Raw genomic sequence first — 21318 nt, 5'->3', positions numbered from 1 at the left:
GGGTCGAGAAGATCCCCTAGAGGATGGCACAGCAACCCGTACTCCAGTATTCTTGCCTGGAGAATCCCATGGACACAGGAGTCTGGCAGGCTACAGTCCATAGGTTCACAAAGAGTCAGGCAAGACTGAAGCGACTTTGCATGCACACATTTCTTTGCATACAAATGCATACTGATTTGCTTACCTATTATTGTGTTGATTGATGTTTGGGTATTTTACAGTTTTTAGCCACTAGGAATAAAGCTGCTATGACCATTGTTGTGAACCTATTTACTTGTTTTTTTTGTACACACGTTGTAGCAGGATTGCCGGGTCATAGGGTAAGCAAGTGTGTTTTAACTGTTGAAAACTAAGTGGTATTCCAAGATGGTTGTGCACTCTCAGAGCTGGGCCTGAGTTCCATAATCTCTTGAGTGCTTGGTATTTTGGGCTTTTTAAATTATAGCCATTGTGGTGGGTAAGTGTAGTACATATTTCGTTTTGGTTTTTTTAAAAACAGCATTTTATTAAAAACAGCATTTTAAGTACTTTTCTCTCACTGTGTAAAATGATGTGTTTGCTCAGTTGTGTCTGACTCTGTGACCCTATGGACTGTAGCTTGCCAGATCCTCTGTCCATGGGATTCTCTAAGCAAGAATATTGGAGTGGGTTGCCATTTCCTCCTCCGGGTGATCTTTTCTACCCAGAGATCGAACCTGCACTGTCAGGCAGATTCTTTACCACTGAGCCACCTGGGAAGCCCATGTAAAACAATACATATACGTAATTGAAAAATTAGACATGGCAAATGTATAAATAAGAAAATTAAAAAAAATCACCCACATGAAATCTGTTACTCAGAAAAGACCTAATATTTTGATGTCTTTCCTTGTAATTTTTCCTCTATTCCTATATATTTTGAAAAAGGTAGTTATTTTATTTTTTTTTGGCCTCACCACATGGCACGTCAGGTCCTAGTTCCCTGACCAGGGATCAGACCTGTGCCCCCTGCATTGGACCGCCAAGGAAGTCCAAAAAATTAGTGTATTAGATTTGGGATTGGACCCTTGTGTCTGTATTTTTCTGGAGGAGGGTATGGCAGCCCACTCCAGTATTCTTGCCTGGAGGATCCCATAGACAGAGGAGCCTGGTGGGCTATACAGTCCGTAGGTCGCAAAGAATTGGACACGACTGAAGTGACTGAGCATGTACTCACATCTATATTTTTATAGATACCAAAGATAGTCTAATGTGCAGCCAAGCTTGAGAACTACTGAGTTAGTTCAATTTTTTTTTTTCCTCTCCTTTCTGTATATTTTAGTTCCTGGCCTGGCACTCTCTCTATGATTGAATGAACAAATGAATGAGTGCTTTTGATTTAGATGAGGAAATTGATTCCCAGCTAAATTGACTTTTCAAGTGAGTTTTTAGATACATTAAAAAATATATATATATCTAGTATTCATTTTTAAAAAGTGAAGGGAATAGTACAATTAATCCCATTATACCCATCACCCAATTTCACAAGGATTTGTTTCATCTATCCTTTTTTTTTCAGTTTTTCCTTTGTGGAAATTTTTTTTCTTTAAAAGTTTAATTAGAAATGCAATATGTAAGCAATGTAGAAAATCAGAGACTACAGATAAACAATCAAAAACACCATATTCTCACCTTAGTGAATGTCCTTCTATAGAAGTATTTTATTTTATCTTTTTTTATAGAAGTATTTTAAAACTAATCTAGATACTATATCATTTTACCTTTAAGTACCTTAGTATGCATGCACCTCAAAAACTTGACTTTTAAAAAGCATAATCCAGGTACCATTATTATACTTAACTAAGTTGATAATAGTAAACTGGATTTTAAAAGGTACTTAAGAGGGAAAGCGGTTGTCATCAGGAACACAAAGAATTTGCTATGAAAGAGCACAGTCAAATCGCCTAAATTATGTGCTGGAAATTGTATTTTGACTAATGACCCAGGGAATTTTTTGCACATGGTATGTCTCAAGCTTAGCCTTGTCATATAACAGGTAAATTATTTTGAAAAAAGGTGACAAAAAGTGGACTAGAAACCTGTGCAGTTGTGTGACTGCGTAGCTGGTGAACTGGTTAGTGTGTTAATATCTGTGATGATTAATGGACTGGAGATGCACGAGGCCAGAGCTCAGTGGTCTCTTCAGGAATCCTTGGCCTTGGCCTGCTAGCATTGCATCAGGACCTTGAACTACGCCTAAGGGACTAAACATGGGTCTAATCTCTCCGGAGCTTGATGTTGAATATTTCTGCTCTTTAATCCCAGCAGCCCTGACCCACCCTTCTCCCCAAACCCAAGGGCATACAGTTAATTTTTACAGCTACTCTACTTTGGTCTCTTTAATCAAGCAGATTGCATTTATGGATCAGAAAGGATATTGGGGCAGGGGAGGGAAGAATGTAGGACTGGCTTCCTTGCCGAGAACAGAGCCCCTCAGAGGAGGTCCTCATAGCAGAAAAACTACCTTGTTACCAGGATTTGGTACTGGGACAGGTAGACTCCTTCCTGCCCAATTGCTTAATAATTGAGTAGGAGGATCTAGAGTAAAGGGCTTCCCTGTTGGCTCAGTGGTAAAAGAATCTGCCTGCAATTCAAGAGATGTGGGTTTGCTACCTGAGTCAAGAAGATCCTCTAGAGAAGGGAATGGCAACCCACTCCAGGATTCTTGCTGGGAAAATCCCGTAGACAGAGGAGCCTGGTGGGCTGTAGGCTTGCAAAGAATCAGATATGGCTAAACGACTGAATACACATACACACACAGAGTAAACTTTTTTAAAGGGAGAAGGCAATGGCAGCCCACTCCAGTACTCTTGCCTGTAAAATCGCATGGACAGAGGAGCCTGGTAGGCTGCAGTCCATGGGGTCTCGAAGAGTCGGACACGACTGAGTGACTTCACTTTCACTTTTCACTTTCATGCATTGGAGAAGGAAATGGCAACCCACTCCAGTGTTCTTGCCTGGAGAATCCCAGGGACCGGGGAGCCTGGTGGGCTGCTGTCTATGGGGTCGCGCAGAGTTGGACACGACTGAAGCGACTTAGCAGCAGCAGCAGCAGTATTTACTTAATCCTGTAATAGGTAAATCATGAAAATAGAGGATTAACAGATACTGTCTCCTTCAATTCCTTTTTTCCCATAGTTGTGGAAACACTTAACATAAGATCTACCTTATTTACAAAATTTAAAGTGTATGATACAATGTTGTTAACCATAGGCCATACTGTGCAGCAGGTCTCAAGTATGATTTTTTTTTTTAAATTGAAGCATAATATACACAGACAAGGGTGCAAAATTATAACTGTACATCTTGATGTATTTCCCAAAGTAAATGTATCCATGAACCTCTCATCTAGATCAAGAAATAGAACATTACCCGTGCCCCAGAAAGTCCTCCTGTTGCCCCCTCTAAGTCCCTACAGGATGAGGAATTTTTTGTTTTTGTTAATTCCAAACTAAGTTTAATTTTTAAGTTTCTTGTGAAAATAGTGGTAAAGGAAATTTCTATTTCATGATTCAGTTTGATTCAATCGCTCAGTCTTGTCCGACTCTTTGTGACCCCATGGACTGCACCACACCAGGCTTGCCTGTCCATCACCAACTCCTGGAGCTTGCTCAAACTCATGTCCGTTGAGTCTGTGATGCCATCCAACCATCTCATCCTCTGTTGTCCCCTTCGCCTCCTGCCTTCAGTCTTTCCCAGCATCAGAGTCTTTTTCAGTGAGTCAGTTCTTCGTATCAGGTGGCCAAAGTATTGGAGGCCAAAGTACTCCAAGTACCAATTTCATGGTACTGGTACTGTGTGATCTGTGATCATGTATATTTTGAGTTAAGTAGACTTATGCTTATATAGGATTCCAGCTCAAACAGACTAATTCGCACAAAGTTTCCTTGAGAGAGTGTTTTAAACTCTAATATAGCCCATTGGTAGGTTAAGGATCAGTTTCTGTACATAAGCCGGTTATACCCACTTCTGGTGTGTAATGGACCCTGATTTTCTGTAGTAATTGCTGACCCAGAAAACATACTTTACAGCTGCAAGATGGAAAAATGAGCATGACTTATAGATGGGCAGTTATTCCAAGGGTTCACTCAGCTAATTTAGAGTTAATTATATTTGAGATGGTTTTAACTTAAGCCTCCCTTTTTTTTAACAGGCGTGTCATAGCTGATACTGTTTATGTACCAATGACTTGCTCGAGGCAGGGGACACAGGAAGCTTGTGCAATTCATCTCTTGCTTTAGATGGAGATAGTTGTTCTAATTTTATTTTCATCCCAAGCATGAACCTTGTCGAGTTGGCTGAAGCATTTGGTGTAAGGACAAAGTTCAAATGTTTGTGGCTTCCCTTTTTTGAAGTTAACTTGTGAAACAAAAGGAAATAGCTCCTAGAATCAGGGTTTTACCAATTTAAGAATTGTGGGTCGCTCTGAAGGATCAGGATTAATTTATTAACAATAGCAAGGTTTCCCTAATGACAATAAAAACTCAATATTGAAACTTCTGTTCTAGTTTGATATGTATTTATATTGCTCTGCCAACCCCTGAAACTACTACTCTGATTTGATGTTTATTATTTTTATGCATATTTTCATACTTCCCCTATACATGTGAAGTGAAGTGAAGTGAAAGTTGCTCAGTTGTGTCTGACTCTTTGTGACCCCATGGACTATACAGTCCATGGAATTTTCCAGGCCAGAATACTGGAGTGGATAGCCATTCCCTTCTCCAGGAGACCTTCCCAACCCAGGGATCAAACCCAGGTCTCCCGCATTGCAGGCAGATTCTTTACCAGCTGAGCCACCGGGAAAGCCCCCTCATACATGTATGTATCCTTAAATAATATAGTATCTATTGTTTTGCATTAAGCAAACTCTAAAAATATCACCTTTCATGTATTACTCTGAATTATCTGTTTCTTCTGATGTTTGCAAATTATCTAAGTCGGTAAATGTTTAGTTAATTAAAAAAATTATATATTTACTTATTTAATTTTGGCTGTGCTGGCTCTTCATTGCTGTGCAGTCTTTTCTCTGGTTGCAGGAATGGGGGCTACACTCTAGATGCAGTGTGTGGGCTTCTCATTGTGGTGGCTTCTCTCTTGGAGCACAGCCTCTAGGGAACGCAGGCTTTAGAAGTTTGCAGGTGGGCTCAGTAGTTGCAGCTCCCCGGCTCTAGAGCACAGGCTGAATAGCTGTGCAACACGGACTTAGTTGCTCTTTGTCAGTGAGATCTTCCTGGCCCAGGTGTCAAACTCGTGTCTCCTGCATTGGCAGGTGAATTCTTTACCACTAGCACTGCATGGGAAGTCCTCTGAAAAAGGTTATTTTTAGAAGGGCTGGTGGCCAGATGGTAAAGAATCCGCCTGCAGTGCGGAGACCTAGGTTCGATCCCTGGATCTGAAAGATCCCCTGGAGAAGGAAAAGGCAAACTGCTCCGGTATTCTTGCCTGGAGAATCCCCGTGGACAGAGGAGCCTGGTGGGCTACAGTCCATGGGGTTGCAAAGAGTCAGAAATGACTGAGCAACCAAGCACACACACACTCCTATTACCAGTGTGTTTCATTCAGCCATTTCCCAAGTTAACTATTCATCTCTCCCCTCTTAAAAAAAAAAAATCTGTACATTGTTAAATAACGAGACTCTTGTACTGCTAAATATTGGCCATTTTGGATAGAGTAACCTGCTCTGAGTGGTACTGCAGTACCTATAGAACACAAGGGTAATTGAGTAGAACGCTGGTTCATTCTCTAATACTGAATAACCCTTTGCAGAGATGAAGAAAGATTAAGCTACTTGGACTGCGCTAAGAATATAATCTAATGATCATTCAAGAACATACTTTAGTGCTCTCATTCTTAAGGAGGTTAGGTATTAGCTTTGCTTTGGGCAAAATTGAAAGAAAACCCACCCCAAATCCCAAAAGTAAAATGAGAAAACTTTAGTCGTTGTAAGGATACTAAACCCTTTCCCAACTGTTCTCCATCCCCATTTTATAAAGGACACCAAGTTGGGTGACTTAACAGTTACTCCTGGACATAGAGCCACCTGGTGGTTGTCCTAATAGAATGTGACTTTGGACTTCACATCCTCTTTATTTTCTACTCCATTATGCTGCAGTTCTTTCAAAAAAAAGAAAATGGGTGTATTATAGCTTCTTCAGATGTACATTCAAGTTCTCCAGCAGGTGGATAACATAGCTCCCTCCACTGGCCTCATTGATTTCCTAGGAAATGGAACAGTGAGGAAATCAAAGGCGATCTTCTTTCAGGGAACTTAACATCTTAATTCTTGACTTTTCTAATTAAAGTTGGACGTAAATTTGTTTGTGATACGCCCCATAGGGACAGATGGATAGCCATGTCACTGTGTATGCAGCTACTTTTTATTCTTTGAAGATCTTCTCATTTATTATTTTTACTACATGGTTAGAACTGGGTGGTATTAGTCATTTTTCAGTTTATCAAACTTATGCTACTTTGAAAAATCTTTGAATTATTTTCTTTATGGAAAGTGTGATAAACAGTATAAAGAGGAAAACCTAACAGCCCAGAGTAACCTCTTAATTTTCTTCTTCTTGACATTTTTAGTGTATATATATTTCATAGAGTTGAGTAAACCAGAGTTTTAGATCCTGACATTTTTTACTTAACATTATAGTTTTTTTTTTTTAATGGATGCACTATATTATGTTGTCTGGATTTATTATAATGGAAAATGCTACAGTAAACACTCTTGCCTGCATTTCTGATTATTTTTTTAGGACAGTTTCCTAGAATTGGAATTATAATCATCAGAAAAACTACTTTTAGTCTCTTTATGCCAAACAGATTTTGACAAGATTGCTCCTTAACTGACTACCTTAAACCAAGTGTTCAGAGTTAAACGGCACAAGTCATAGGATGAACTGACATCAGTGCCCCTCTCACTTGAGTCAATAAAAATAATGCAGTTCCATACTCGTACAAATTGAGTATGAGAATACCTGTGTCATTTTTGTCTTTGAATTTTATCATTAAACAAACATGCTGCTAATTTGATCATGTGAATGGGCCACTGTGTCTGATTCACATTTCTTTGAAGACTCATAAAAAGGCATTGAGTATTTATTAACTATTTATGTTGTTTCTGTGAATTCATTTCATGAACTTTGCTTTTTTTTTTTTTTCAGGAGCCTATGTTTTTCTTATTAAATAATTTTTACAAATTAAAAACATCAACCTTTTGCTATTTGTGGAAAATACCTTTTGCCGTTTTGCTTACTTTCTGGCTTTATAGCTTTTCACTGGGGAAAATAGAAATCTTTGTTTTTACATGATCGAGATCTGTACTTGGGGGAGAGTTTGTTTCTGTGAGTTCTTTTGCTTATAATACATAGGGATGAAATGCAAGCAAGAAGGTTACTGAGGACGAGATTCCTCTGTAATGAATAGAAATCATTGGATAGAAGCCATTTCATGTAGACTCAGTGATTTTACCTCTTTTCTCACTGCAGTTGCTCGTCTTTTATTTCTGAAATCCGCTTCATGTTACCCATTAGATGTATTTGTCTTCTGCATAAAGTAGCCTCTTTGATCAGTTGTTCTTCTGTCCTATGGCGTTTTCTCATGTCCTGATGCTTTCTTTTAAGGTATTATCCAAAGAGATGAGTCACCCATGGACAAAGGGCTGTCTGGTCTGCGAGGAAGGGACTTTGAGCTGTCTGACGTGTTTTATTTCTCCAAGAAGGGGTTGGAAGCCATTGTGGAAGACGAAGTGACCCAGAGGTTCTCCTCAGAGGAGCTAGTGTCGTGGAATCTCCTCACGAGGACCAACGTAAATTTCCGGTACATCAGTCCTCGGCTCACCGTGGTGTGGGTGCTGGGCGTCATTGTGCGCTACTGTGTTCTGCTGCCTCTGAGGTACGTCTCCCCGCCAGTAACTTGATGGTACAACTAGTCCAGCTTTCGTTTTACGTACTTAGGATTTTTTTTGAGGCGTACCATTTAAAGTCTTTATGGAATTTGTTACAATACTGCTTCTACTTTTGGGTTTTTTTTGTTTTTTTGGCCATGGGGCATGTGGGATATTAGCTTCCTGACCAGGGATCGAACCCTTACACCCTGCATTTGAAGACGGAGTCTTAACCGCTGGACCACCAGGGAAGTCCCCCAGCTTTCTTTTTAAATTACGTATGTAGTGATCACATGAGAGTATTAATGGCAGTAATCCCACCCCTTCCCATTTATTAGTAGAAAACACTGTTGAATGTGACCTCCACAAAGACATTATCTCTTCTCTCGTTATCTTCCCCAGATGAAAGTGTGTATTCAGAATCCAGTATATATCCATCTGGATCCATGTCACTTTTTTAGTCATAGATAATTTGAGGATGGAGTTTCGTCGTTGAGCCGCAAAGTTGTGTGGCTCTTTGCGACCCCATGGACTGTAGCTGCCAGGCTCCTCTGTCCCTGGGATTTCCCAGACCAGATTACTGGAGTGGGTTGCCATGTCCTCCTCCAGGGGATCTTCCCGACCCAGGGATCAAACCCATGTCTCCTCCATTAGCAGGTGGATTCTTTACCACTGAGCCACCCGGGAAGCCCTGAGGATGGATAGAAAAGGGAAGTTAGAAAAAAGAAGGGAAAGTGTGTACAGTTTCGCGTCCACCAGAGTGTCATCCAAACTGTGACTGCCTCCCTTCACTGGTCTATAGCAGTTCATAACCACACAGGAGAGAAAAAATTCCTGAGAGTGGTTACCACATGGGAGAGAGATATATGTGAGGGTGAATTTGTTCCACCTCGTTCCATTTTGATCTCACTTTTGTATTAAAAGTTCACCAGTTGGGTCCCCTTTGGTTCCAAGTTAGGGTGCCTCCTCACGAGGAGTTAGCTTCCAAGCCCAGTTTACTGGAGCCACAGTGTGGAGCGTAAGTAGAAAAAGTGATGAAGCAGAATAAGCTGGGCAGCAGGAAGAAGCGGTTGAGGTCTCTTTGGTATGATGGTGCCAGGTGGAAATGTGGCTGCCAGGCACGACGTTGTCGTTGATGGTCTTGCTTCATTCCCCTGGATGTGGCCTTGGCGTGCTCTCAAGAGGGCTTTGCAGGCAGTTGCTACCAGCCAACTAAAATTGGCACATGAGTTGCAATGTCTTTACCACCCCTAGGGTGGCCTATCCTTGCCTCACTCAGATTTATTACAAGGAAAGAGGTTGCTTAAGTGTAGGCAAAGGCACATTTCTACCAAGCTGTATCTCTTTTCTTGTCCTCTTGTTGCCAGTATCTAAATGGTGGGAGTAGGAGGGAGAAGAGGGGAGAAAAAAACCTAGATGGTGCGGTTATCTTTGGGGAATCATTTCAGCTCTGATAACAGAGTGAAATTCGGACATACTTGCTTGAACATTTAAGTCAGCGTTCCCAAAGTGGGGTTCATGTTCTCTGGGGATAGACAAGATTATCCTTTGGTGTGTAAAAAGGAAATGGTTCTGCTTTGAGCTTCCCTGGTGGCTCAGTGGTGAAGAATCCACCTGCCAGTGCAGGAGACACAGGTTCGATCCCTGAGCCAGGAGGATCCCACATGCTTCGGAGGAACTAAGCCCTTGAGCCACAGCTATTGAGCCTGTGCTCTAGAGCTGGGGACCTGCATCTGCCTAGCCCATATACACCAACAACTAAAGCCTACGTGCACCCTGGAGCCCGTGTTCCGCCACAAGAGAAGCTACTGCAGTGAGGAGCCTGCGCACCACAACTAGAGTGAACTCGTGCATCACAGAAGACCCAGCACAACCAAAAAAAAATAGTTCAACTTTTATTTACTGGAAGTTTCTAGTCTGTTTATCATTAGCACCTTCCATTGATATTATTTTATTCTTATAAACAAATGAAATTTCGGCAAAGTTGAATATATAGATGAGCTCTTGTATCTTCACTTGGTCCATGGGTCAGACATCGTATCCAAGGCAACTTGAAGAAAGGGTGAGGATTTTACAGGCTAGGGTGCTTGAGATGCTCTCCTATGTTGATTAGCTTCCACTTGCTGGAGGTGCCCACCAAATAGTGATATGATTCTGTCATCTAGTTTAAATTTATGCTCGTTAAATAAGTATATGACATAAAAGATTCTTTCAAGTAAACCACAGATTTAGGATAATCCAATAATGTGAGCACCCAAGAAAAGAAGAAAATGGCAGAATTTTCTGCCATTTGCCATAATGGCTCCTCCTCTTAGTACATACTCTTCATGTGAAAGAATTACTTTGTAAGTACTTTCTAGAAGAAGCAGTTTGAACGTCTTGTGGACACCGTGGGGGAAGGAGATAGTGCGACAAATTGAGAGAGCAACATTGACATAACTTATAAAACAGATAGCTAGTGGGAAGCTGCTCTGTAGCACAGGGAGCTCAGCGTGATGCCCTGTGATGACCTAGGGGGGTGGGGTGGGGGTGGGGGTGGGTACTGGGAGAGGGACTCAAGAGGGGGTGTATGTATACGAAACCAACACAGCATTGTAAAGCAATTATACTCCAATTTAAAAAGAAGTAGTTTCTACAAAGTGGGCATTTACAACACAGATTGTGCTAAAATTTATTGAGATGATGGTGGTATAACTCTGTGAATGTGCCAAAAACCATTGACTTGTCACTCTAAGTAGGTGAACTGTATGACATGTGAATTGTTTCTCACCAAAACTCGTCAGCAAAACAGATTGTGCCAGAACACTTGTGTCATCTGTGAGAACTCGCACGTTGGCTCACTGACACTGGAAAACAGAATTTTCCGTTCATTTAGCAAATTAAAATGTTCAGTAGTTTTGAACCCAGCTGTTAAGCATGTTAAAATATATGACCTCTTCTGATTTAATGTGTAGGAGCAAATGATTCATTATGCAAGATGGCAGTATTTTAAAACTTGTATAATTGATGGATGAGATTAAGCAGTCCTTTAGTTATTGCATTAGTGGCTGACATAAAATATGGTGTCCAAAGAAAATGAAACGGACCTTCAAACTGCTGTCTCAAAAGGTGTTAAACCAACACTTTAACAAGGTTTAAAACCTTAACAAGGAATTTATAAGGAAACCACATTTATCTCGAAAGATTTAAAATCTCAACTTTTTCTTTTTGAGTAATTCTATTTACATTTCTAAAAATAACTCTTTTCTTTTTGAAGTGATTGGTCCAGATGTTAAAAGCACTTTTTAAAAATTAGAAAGTGTCTGTTGAGATGAGAGGTCCTGTCTGTCACCTTGTTTACTAACTTCTGAGCTATTTAGAGCTTCACGAGGGTACAGCAGTTAAATTTGCATGGAAAAATATAATGTGCTGTTCTTATTATGAAGGAAACTTTAGGTAAAACTTCCTTGTCATTTGCTATACATTTTAAATTTCTTTGAGGAAAATTTAAATTGTTCCTTTTTGTCCCCATGATTAAAAAATACCCTGATGCTGGGAAAGATTGAACGCAGGAGGAGAAGGGGACGACAGAGGATGGATGAGATGGTTGGATGGCATCACCAGCTCAATGGACATGAGTTTGAGTAAACTCCGGGAGTTGGTGATGGACAGGGAAGCCTGGTATGCTGCAGTCCAAGGCGGTCGAAAAGAGTTGGAAACGACTGAGTGACTGAACTGAGCTGACTTAGAAAATACAGGAAAACAAGTTATTTTTAGAGCTTTGCAAGGTATTTTCTTTTATAGCCTCACCAGGCCACACCAGGCCATACCAGAATAACTACTTTCAAACTAAAATGACTCCTTTATACATTATGTGAAAGGAAAAAAAAAGTGAAAGTGTTAGTCATTCTGTCCTGTCCGACTCTTTGCCACTCCTGGACTGTAGCCTGCCAGGCTCCTCTGTCCACCGGGATTGTCCAGACAATAATACTGGAGTGGGTTGCCATTCCCTTCTTCAGGGGATCTTCCTGATTCAGGGATGGAACCTGGGCCTCCTGCATTGCAGGCAGATTCTTTACCATCTGAGCCACCAGGGAAGCTTGATACGTTGTACAAGAAGTTAATATGAGTGACATATGTACACCATGTATAAACTAGATACTAGTGGGAAGAACAGGGAACTCAGCTCAGTGCTTTGTGATGACCTAGAGGGGTGGGAGGAAGGTTCAAGAGGAAGGGGATACATGTATACTTATAGCTGATTCACTTTGTTATAGAGCAGAAACTAATACAACATTGTAAAACAATTATACTCTAATAAAAAATTTAAAATTAAAATATGAATATATTTTTTTAAATTAAAAAAAAATTTTGGAAAAGCAGAGGAGCAAGATTTTATTCTCTTCACTAGCCCGATTAACCCTTTGATAATTGCATAGACTGAATGGCAGTTTTGCGAACAAATTTCCAGGTCTGCTCTATACATCTGTAGGCTGGTTATGTGCTTGCTGTTATTTTGAAAATGGTGTCAAACCCTACACAGTATTTTGAAAGTTACGCTACTTTTTGTCTCTCAAAATGTACCAAGAACCATTCTGTGTCAGAATCTATAGATCTGCATGATTCTTTGAATGACTGCATCATATTGAATGACTGCATCATATTCTGTAGCATGGATGCTCCACAACTTACTTGTGGTTTTGTTATTCATAAATTTTATGTTCCTTCTCTTTTCCCCCTGCTGTTCAAGTCACTTTTGCGTTACTTTTTCTTTTCTCTTTCAGGCTTACCTTGGCTTTCATTGGGATCAGTTTGTTTGTTATAGGAACCACCCTGGTTGGACAGCTGCCGAGAAGCAGGTGAAATGTTTTTTTTCCTCCCAGCCATTTAATAGGATTGTCCCTTTTCTTTCTTTTAAAATTTTTTTTTAAAAAAATTTTCTGGCCATGCTGTGTGGCATGGGGGATCTTAGTTCCCTGACCAGGGGTTGAACCTGTGCCCCTGCCTTGAAAATGTGGTGTCTTAACCACTGGACCACCAGGGAAGTCCTGGATTGTCCCTTTTAGCTGTGTCCACAAAGAGAATATTTGTGATTCCTGTGTACTGCCTCAAATTTATGGCCTTGGCACATGTATTAAAATGCTGCTCACTTCATCTTCAGAGTCGCTATGTGATTTTCCATCATGCTTTCATTTAAATTGACAGAAGTTGCTCTTACAAAAGAGAAAATGAAGAGGAGGAGGGAGAAAATGGACTGAGCGACTCAAGGAATACAAGAAACTCTCGTAGGATCTTCAAGCTTGTGAGGCCAAGACCATAGATGCCTCAGCTTATCTTGGTCAAGGATTTGTCACAGTGGGAACCATTTTCCATTAGAGTTTTGTCCTAAATGCCTCAGTGGGTGGAGAAGGAAATGGCAACCCACTCCAGTGTTCTTGCCTAGAGAATCCCAGGGACGGGGAAGCCTGGTGAGCTGCTGTCTATGGGGTCGCACAGAGTTGGACACGACTGAAGTGACTTAGCAGCAGCAGCAGCAGCAGCCTCAGTGGGACCTTGATAATTGAACTGTGCTCGTATTTCAGAACATAGTATGCTGCTGTGAAGGAACACCCTGGAGCTTTGATTATGTTGTTTCAGAGGGGAGCCCAGAGCTGCACAATAAAAGGTTTTCTTTCTCTTTCAGACTCAAAAACCTGCTGAGTGAACTGGTCCACCTGACTTGCTGCCGCATCTGTGTTCGGGCCCTCTCCGGAACCATTCACTATCATAACAGGTGAGTGTGTACCGCTTTCATACCTGCTTTCTCAGGTCAATCTAGCATGTGATTGACAGGAGTGGGTGGGGGAAAACAAGGGAAGTAAGACTACTTCCGGAGTGTTCATCTCTACCGTGTAGAGCGTCACAGACATAACAGTGCACCTGAACACTTTTCGAAAGCAATCCAGGGACTTTCCTGGTGGTCCAGTGGTTAAGAATCCACCTTCCAATGCTTGGGCGTGGCTTCAGTCGCTGGTGAACTGAGATCTCACATCCCGCAGGGCAACTAAGCCCACACTGCACATCTAGAGAAGCCCAAGCACTGTAACAAAGACCCAGCACAGCGCGCCCCCCCCAAAGTAATCCATTTGCAAAAGGAACATGACAATAAACATGTAATGACACCTAATAATTGGTCATTTATGGTGTGCAGGCCTGGCCTGTGATTCTTTCTCCTAGGTCATCTCTAAGAGAAGGCGCTATTATACTGTTCTACAGGTGAAGAAGTGGAAGCTCCAGGATTGGTTGTCTAGGGTCACGTGCCTAGTAAATGTCAGAGTCAGGTTTGGAACGGGGTTAATTAAATTTTTTTTTAAATGATGACGGTGATAGGGCTGTAGAATGGTGGAAAGAGGGCTAGACTTGGAATTCTGAGGCTGGTTTCTAGTCTCAGCCCTGCCAGCTTCTGAAATCCCAGAACTGAGCTGAAAACAGAACCTAGCTTTCTGCTTCCCTCACCCTTCATCAGGGAGGAGAAAGGTGGTAAATGAAATCATTAGCCACCTGAAGTTTGTTTTGATGGTTTTTGAATTGCTTTTCTGTAAATTCAGTTTTTTTATACTTAATATCATTAGTTTAAAAATTCTAGGACAAACATCTCTTTTCTACCGACTAGATCTTTTTTTAAAATTAAAAAAAGATTTTATCTTTTAAAGGTTACTTTCTACTTACAGTTATTACAAAATATTGGCTATATTCCCCATGTTGTACATTACATCCTTGAGCTTATCTTATACCCAAGAATTTGTACCCCCAACTCCCTCACCTCCATATTGCCCTCGCTCCCCTTATACTTATAACCATTGGTTTGTTCTCTATATCTGTGTGACTGAATCTTTCTGTCTAATTTGTAGAAGGAAAACGTTTCATCATTTGGCTTTGCCATGTGTTACCAACTTAAAGCCCTCTTAAATTTCTAAAATTACATGACTTTCGTGATTGGGCTGTAAGTTTTGGGGTAAGAATGAGAAGAAAATGTTTTGGTAAAAGTGTGATCAAAGGAAACACCTTCTTCAGAAATGAAATGAAAATGAAATGTTAGTCACTCAGTCGTGTCTGACTCTGTGTTCCCATGGACTGTGGCCCACCAGTCTCCTCTGTGTGGAAATCTCCAGGCAAGAATACTGGAATGGATTGCCATTCCTTTCTCCAGGGGATCTTTCTCTAGGGGATCAAACTCCGGTCTCCTGCATTGCAGGCATATTCTTTACTGTCTGAGCCATTAGGGAAGCCCCTTCTTCGGAAAAGGTGCATTAATTACATAGAGAGGAGTTCACAACTTATTGTAGAATTGCTTCTAATTTTAAGGAAAACATGCTGAAGTTGTTATGCATTTTGTTCCCTTTCTTCTCTGTTTAGACTGAAAGAGAACTACTTTGCTCCAGTAGTGTCAAATACTGCTTAAACTTTGGGACAGAGGTCGGCAAACTAAACTATGAGCTTATAGGCCGAATGTGGCCCATCCTCTGGTTTTTGTAAATAAAGTTTTATTGGAACATAGCCATGCTCATTCATTTATATATTATCTGTAGCTGCCATTGTGCCAAAATAGCAGAGTCTAGTAGTTTTGACAGGGATTGGCTGACTTGCAAACCCTAGAGTATTTACTGTCTGGCCTTCCATAGGAAAAGTTTGCCAACTTCCGCTTTAGGGGGGTAAGGCAAAGGAAACTATAGTACATTTACTCTGGATCACTCTGAAGTGACTGAAAGTGATATTTATGAAGATTGAAATAATACAAAAATACTTAGGATAAAATAAGGAAAGCTTACATATCACAAAGTTTATTAAAGTGATGGAATCTTTGTATTGATAATTCAGTCTAATATTTTAAATTTTTTTCATTCTAAAAGGACAATATGATCATTACAGAAAAGTAATATAAATATATGTAAAGGGAAAATCATGGGCCCCCCTCCTCGTATACTCTTGCCACCCTCCCATCATACTGCCTAGAGACAACCCTTTTAAGATGAGCCCATATATTTGAAAGTTTATTTTTTTAGTATACTTTAAAAAACAAAATAGCATGAATTTCTACAGGTGTATTGTGAGTTAGTTGCTCAGTTCTGTCTGACTCTGCGACTCCACGGACTATAGCCCACCAGGCTCCTCTGTCCATGGAATTCTCCAGGCAAGAAGACTGGAATGGGTAGCCATTCACTTCTCCAGGGGATCTTCTGACCCAGGGATCACACGCGAGTCTCTTGCATCGCAGGTGGCTTCTTTATCATCTGAGCTACCGTGGAAGTTGCTGTTTTGCAAAAATAGTGGCCATTTTTCAGTGTTTAGTATTAACCATTGTATGTAATTGCAGGCAGTACAGGCCCCAGAAGGGAGGCATTTGTGTTGCCAACCATACGTCCCCAATCGATGTTTTGATCTTGACAACGGATGGGTGCTATACTATGGTAAGAACATCTCACTGGTATTTCAAGTACTTGCATATTCTGTGGATTATTCAGACTTTTATTTTATTTTGGCACAAATTAGAAAGTTGGTTTTATATTAGAAAGTGACTGGGTTATACTATGTAAGTAAGTCTATAAATTATTAATGCCTAGTCGCTTCAGTCACTCTTTGTGACCCCATGGACTGTAGCCTGCCAGGCCCCTCTGTCCATGGGGATTCTCCAAGCAAGATACTGGAGTGGGTTGCTATGCCTTCTTCCAGGGGATCTTCCCAACCCAGGGATTGAACCCAGGTCTCCCTAATTGTAGGCTGATTCTTTTACTGTCTGAGCCACCAAGGAAACCATAAATTACTAATATATTTATATACATTAATAATATATTTACATTATTTATATTATTAATATATATTTATATGAGGAATATATAGTGCAAGAAAAAGAAAGAAAATAGTCATTATATTTAAGATAGTAAGAAATTAGCATGCTGAAATGTAGGAATACTTGAGCATGACTGGACTTTATAAAGTTGATTCCATCTTGCTTCTAGAATCCCTGCAATGTTTAGTGACACTTTGAGATGTTAACGCCATCCTCTTTAGAGCTGTAGAAATCCCTCACCAGGCAATTAGTTCTTTCTCCCTTCAGGGAGTCATATGCAATTAAAAAAGAAAAAAAAAGCCTGGCTGTTGAGTGAAGATCAAACAAGGCTAATATTTATACCACATTGCCTTTCTCAGTTCTTGCTGACAGCCCCCAAAGAAAAGACAAAGCCCACTAAAATCAAACACCTCTAAAGACCTTTTGGTGGCATTTCTTGCATTTTTTTCAAGTCTAAGGTGTTTCAAGTCAGTGGGTGTTTTCTCTCACCCTGAAGAACTTGTCAAGATTTCCTTCATCTCTTTCCTGTGCGTGTCAGGCTAAATTTGGAGAATCTCTAAAGGTGTTCTTTCCTGCATGGTGATAAATATGCCCCAAGCTGGTGTGTGAAATAGAAATGATGGCACAGGGATCCTGAGGTGTGCTTGGTTGCTATGCTGTGTCCAACTCTGCGACCTCATGGGCTGTACCCCACTAGGCTCCTCTGTCCACGGAATTCTCCAGGCAAGAATACTGGAGTGGGTTGCCGTGCCCTCCTCCAAGGGATCTTCCCAACTCAGGGATCGAACCCAGGTCTCCTGAATTGCAGGCGGATTCTTTACCACCTGAGCCACCAGGGAAGCCTGGGATCCTGATGAGGGGAATTTCTTTTCATATCTCATGTTGATGACTTGGGCTTCACAGAGAACAGGTGGATTTTTTTAATTTCAGTTGTCAGCTCCAGTAACTGATAGTCGGGGTCTGGTGTGTTTTTCTGTGAAAGCATTTGAAGGGAACCTTTATTTTATTTATTTATTTAGAGATATAGTTGATGTACAATATTATATAAGTTTCAGGTTTATACTATAGTAATTCACAGTTTTTTAAAGGTTATACTCCATTTATAAAGTATTGGCCAGGGGAGGGAGGTGGGAGGGGGTTCAGGATGGGGAACACATGTAAACCCATGGCTGATGCATGTCAATGTATGGCAAAAACCACTACAATATTGTAAAGTAATTAGCACCCAACTAAAATAAATAAATTTATTTTAAAAAAAAAGAAAACAAACAAACAAAAAAGTATTGGCCATATTCCCTGTGTTGTACAATATGTCCTTGTAACTTACTTATTTTCTACATGGTAGTTTTGTACTCTCAGTCCCCTGCTCCTGTGATTGATAGTCATGGTCTAGTGTGCTTTGCTGGGAAGGCATTTGAAGGGAGCCATTGTAGATTGAACTATCTGTAGGCCACTGTGGAGTTCTGGTAGTTTGATTGCCTGTGGGTTATACATTCATTGAAGGGGGTTTGAAGACCTTTGTAAAAACTGCTGTCTTTTTACAGCAGGCAGATATTGTGTAAAATATAAGTTCAGATGTATAACTCTTGGACAACTACCTTTTACAAGTTATACATTTATCTAAGTTGTGGAGCTCTTTCTGAATCTAAGGAAGCTTTAAACCACCTCTCTGAAAAGACTTATGGGAATTGGTAGTTCTTGACATTTTTTAGGTTAGTAATCAGTTAATATTTATGTATCCTTTTTTTCAGAAAAACAATAGCATGCATTCACTTTATACCAACAAATATTTTTATGTAGTTCCAAGATGTTTATGGATTCCAGAAAGCCCATCCAGAGACCCTCATGTTAACAGTCCTTGATAGACCCCACTCAACTCTGGGTGTATATAATAATTCCTTGCATTTAAGTGGACAAGCACTTTCACATCCATTGTAATCTTTTGTGACCTTTCACATCCATTGTGACCTTCCCTGTAATCCAGAGAGGTTAGGGCTAAGATGTTTAGCTGCGAAAGCAGCTGTTTTCCTACCATACTATCTTTGTAAATTTCTTAACCAACTTGCCTAATCATGATTTTGTGTTTCTGAGACAATATTCATTGTGTGTCTTAGTCAACAAAGATCTGAGCATAACTCATTTGTGACTGAAGGCCTCAGAATTTTCTTAGCATTTTCCGTGCTTCTTGAGCATATATAATTGTCATTACAACTTCAGTATACAATTGTATAGTTAACAGTATTAGCCAAGGCTTAGAAATAAAACTGCAAACTTTGATGGGTTGAGTGATAGAAACCAAAAGCCTGTCGGATTTATTTTTTACTTTTAATTTTTTAATTGTAGTTGAATACAATGTTATGTTAGTTTCAGATGTACAGTATGGTAATTCATCACTTATATACATTATGAATTGATCACCACTCTATGTTTAGTATTTGTCTGTTCACCATATAAAGTTATTGCAACATTATTGACTATATTCCCTGTGCGGTACATTACATCCCATGACTTACTTATTTTGTAACTGGAAGTTGGTACTCTTAATCTCCTTCACCTATTTTGTCCTCCTCCCCATTCCTATCCTCTCTAAGCCAAATGGATTTTTCAAATTTAGGTATTTTCCAATATCTCACAATTACAAATAATGCTGCAATTTAAACATTGTCCATATGTGTTTCCATTTTGTTTGGGGTATATCTTCAGGGTAAATTCCTAGAAGTGAATTATTGAGTTTAAGGATAAATGTTTATGTAAAGTGAGGTGAAAGTGTTAGTCACTCAGTTGTGTCTGATTCTTTGCGATCCCATGGGTTGTAGCCCCCCAGGCTTCTCTGTCCATGGAATTCTCCAGGCAAGAATACTGGAGTGGTTTACCATTCCCTTCTCCAGGGGATCTTCCAGATCCAGGGATTGAACCCGGGTGTCCTGTATTGGAGGCAGATTCTTTACCATCTGAGCTCCAGAGAAGCTAATGTATATGTAATTTTAATAGATATTGCCAGATTTCCTTCTATGAGTGTTATAAGCTCCCCATCCCAAGCACTGTACGAGAGTGCCTGTTTCCCACAGCCTTGGTTCATTGTCATGCTTTTGAATCTTTGCCAGTCTGTTGGGTTTGAAATCGTATTTCAATGTAGTTTTAATTTGTATTTCCCTTACCTTGACTTAGTTGGAAAATCTCTACTTTTAAAAGCTAGCGTAAAGCCAGTACAGCAACATAACTTGAAATTCAAAGGTGCTACTCAAGAACATTTTGTGCTTGTATTTGGCCAGTCATGTCCTTTGAGCAGGTGCTTTCCAGGTGGTAAAGAACCCGCCTGCCAAAGCAGGAGGCAGCAGGAGATGCGGGTTCAATTCCTAGGTTGGGAAGATCCCCTGGTGGAAGAAATGGCAACCCACTCCAGTATTCTTGCCTGGAGAATCCCGTGGACAGAGGAGTCTGGCAGTCTGGGGTCACAACAGAGTGGGACACTACTGAGCAACTGAGCACGCGTGCATGACTTTCGAAGAGACTAAGAACTTCAGTCAGTAGAAGGCCAGTCTTTTCTCTGAGTAGGGAATATGAACTTACTGGTAAAAGAAGGCTTGCTTTGGACAGCTATGCCTTTACATTTTTTCCCATTTTCTCATGGTCCTTGTAGGTTGGCCAGGTTCATGGTGGATTGATGGGAATTATTCAGAGAGCCATGGTCAAGGCTTGTCCACATGTCTGGTTTGAACGCTCAGAAATGAAGGATCGACACCTGGTTATTAAGAGGTAAGCAGTGACATTACTTGGTATCCATTGGGTTGGCATAAAATCTTGATCTTCCCGTCAAAGAGGGCAGAGCCAGTGGTACTAAGGGTTAACACTAAAACTAAGGGTTAAAACTAAAATATACGGACCTCCATTTGTGGTTGGCCATTTTTGGTGGGTCACCTGTCTCAACTAGATTTAAAAAATTTTGAATTCTGTAGTCATGGCGGTATAGGTGATGCAGTTAGAAGACCCATACATTTACATTGCCCTGACTTAGGTATTCCAATCACTGAATTTCTAAAACTGAAAATTACTACCTTGGATGTAAATAATTGGTAACGGTTGGCTGAACAAATAGATGGTTGATTAAGTATTTGCTGGAAGTGATCACTTAAACCCATCTAGAGACAGACAGGCAAAAAGGCAAAATGGTTGTCTGAAGAGGCCTTACAAAGAGCTGAGAAAAGAAGAGAAGTGAAAGGCAAAGGAGAAAAGGAAAGAGATGCCCATCTGAATGCAGAGTTCCAAAGAATAGCAAGGAGAGATAAGAAAGCCTTCCTCAGCGATCAGTGCAAAGAAATAGAGGAAAACAATAGAATGGGAAAGACTAGATAGAGATTTCTTTAAGAAAATTAGAGATACCAAGGGAACATTTCATGCAAAGATAGGCTCAATAAAGGACAGAAATGATATGGGCCTAACAAGCAGAAGATATTAAGAAGAGGTGGCAAGAATACACAGAAGAACTATACACAAAAGATCTTCACAACCCAGATAATCACGATGGTGTGATCACTCACCTAGAGCCAGACAACCTGGAATGTGAAGTCAAGTGGGCCTTAGGAAGCATCACTACGAACAAAGCTAG

At 40.4% G+C, this 21318-nt stretch overlaps 1 protein-coding gene across 7 annotated transcripts in view; it reads left to right on the top strand.

Moving 5' to 3' along the window:
- GPAT3 (glycerol-3-phosphate acyltransferase 3) overlaps window positions 1-21318 on the top strand; it is a 75294-nt gene that overhangs the window by 37521 nt on the left and 16455 nt on the right. For 6 of the 7 annotated variants that reach the window (XM_081582292.1, XM_081582285.1, XM_081582302.1 and 3 more), the window contains 5 exons: window positions 7644-7914; window positions 12670-12744; window positions 13569-13658; window positions 16239-16332; window positions 20353-20468. In XM_081582292.1, the coding sequence (XP_081438418.1) occupies window positions 7644-7914; window positions 12670-12744; window positions 13569-13658; window positions 16239-16332; window positions 20353-20468 (646 nt within the window). The remainder of the gene's footprint in view (window positions 1-7643; window positions 7915-12669; window positions 12745-13568; window positions 13659-16238; window positions 16333-20352; window positions 20469-21318) is intronic. The other variant, XM_081582319.1, reaches the window with a different exon arrangement.

Source organism: Giraffa tippelskirchi, chromosome 1 (assembly GCF_054371585.1).
Source record: "Giraffa tippelskirchi isolate mGirTip1 chromosome 1, T2T-mGirTip1v1.2.pri, whole genome shotgun sequence".
Taxonomy (NCBI): Eukaryota; Metazoa; Chordata; class Mammalia; order Artiodactyla; family Giraffidae; genus Giraffa; species Giraffa tippelskirchi.
Note: the sequence above shows the minus strand (reverse complement) of the source record. Positions and strands in the feature narration are given on the sequence as shown.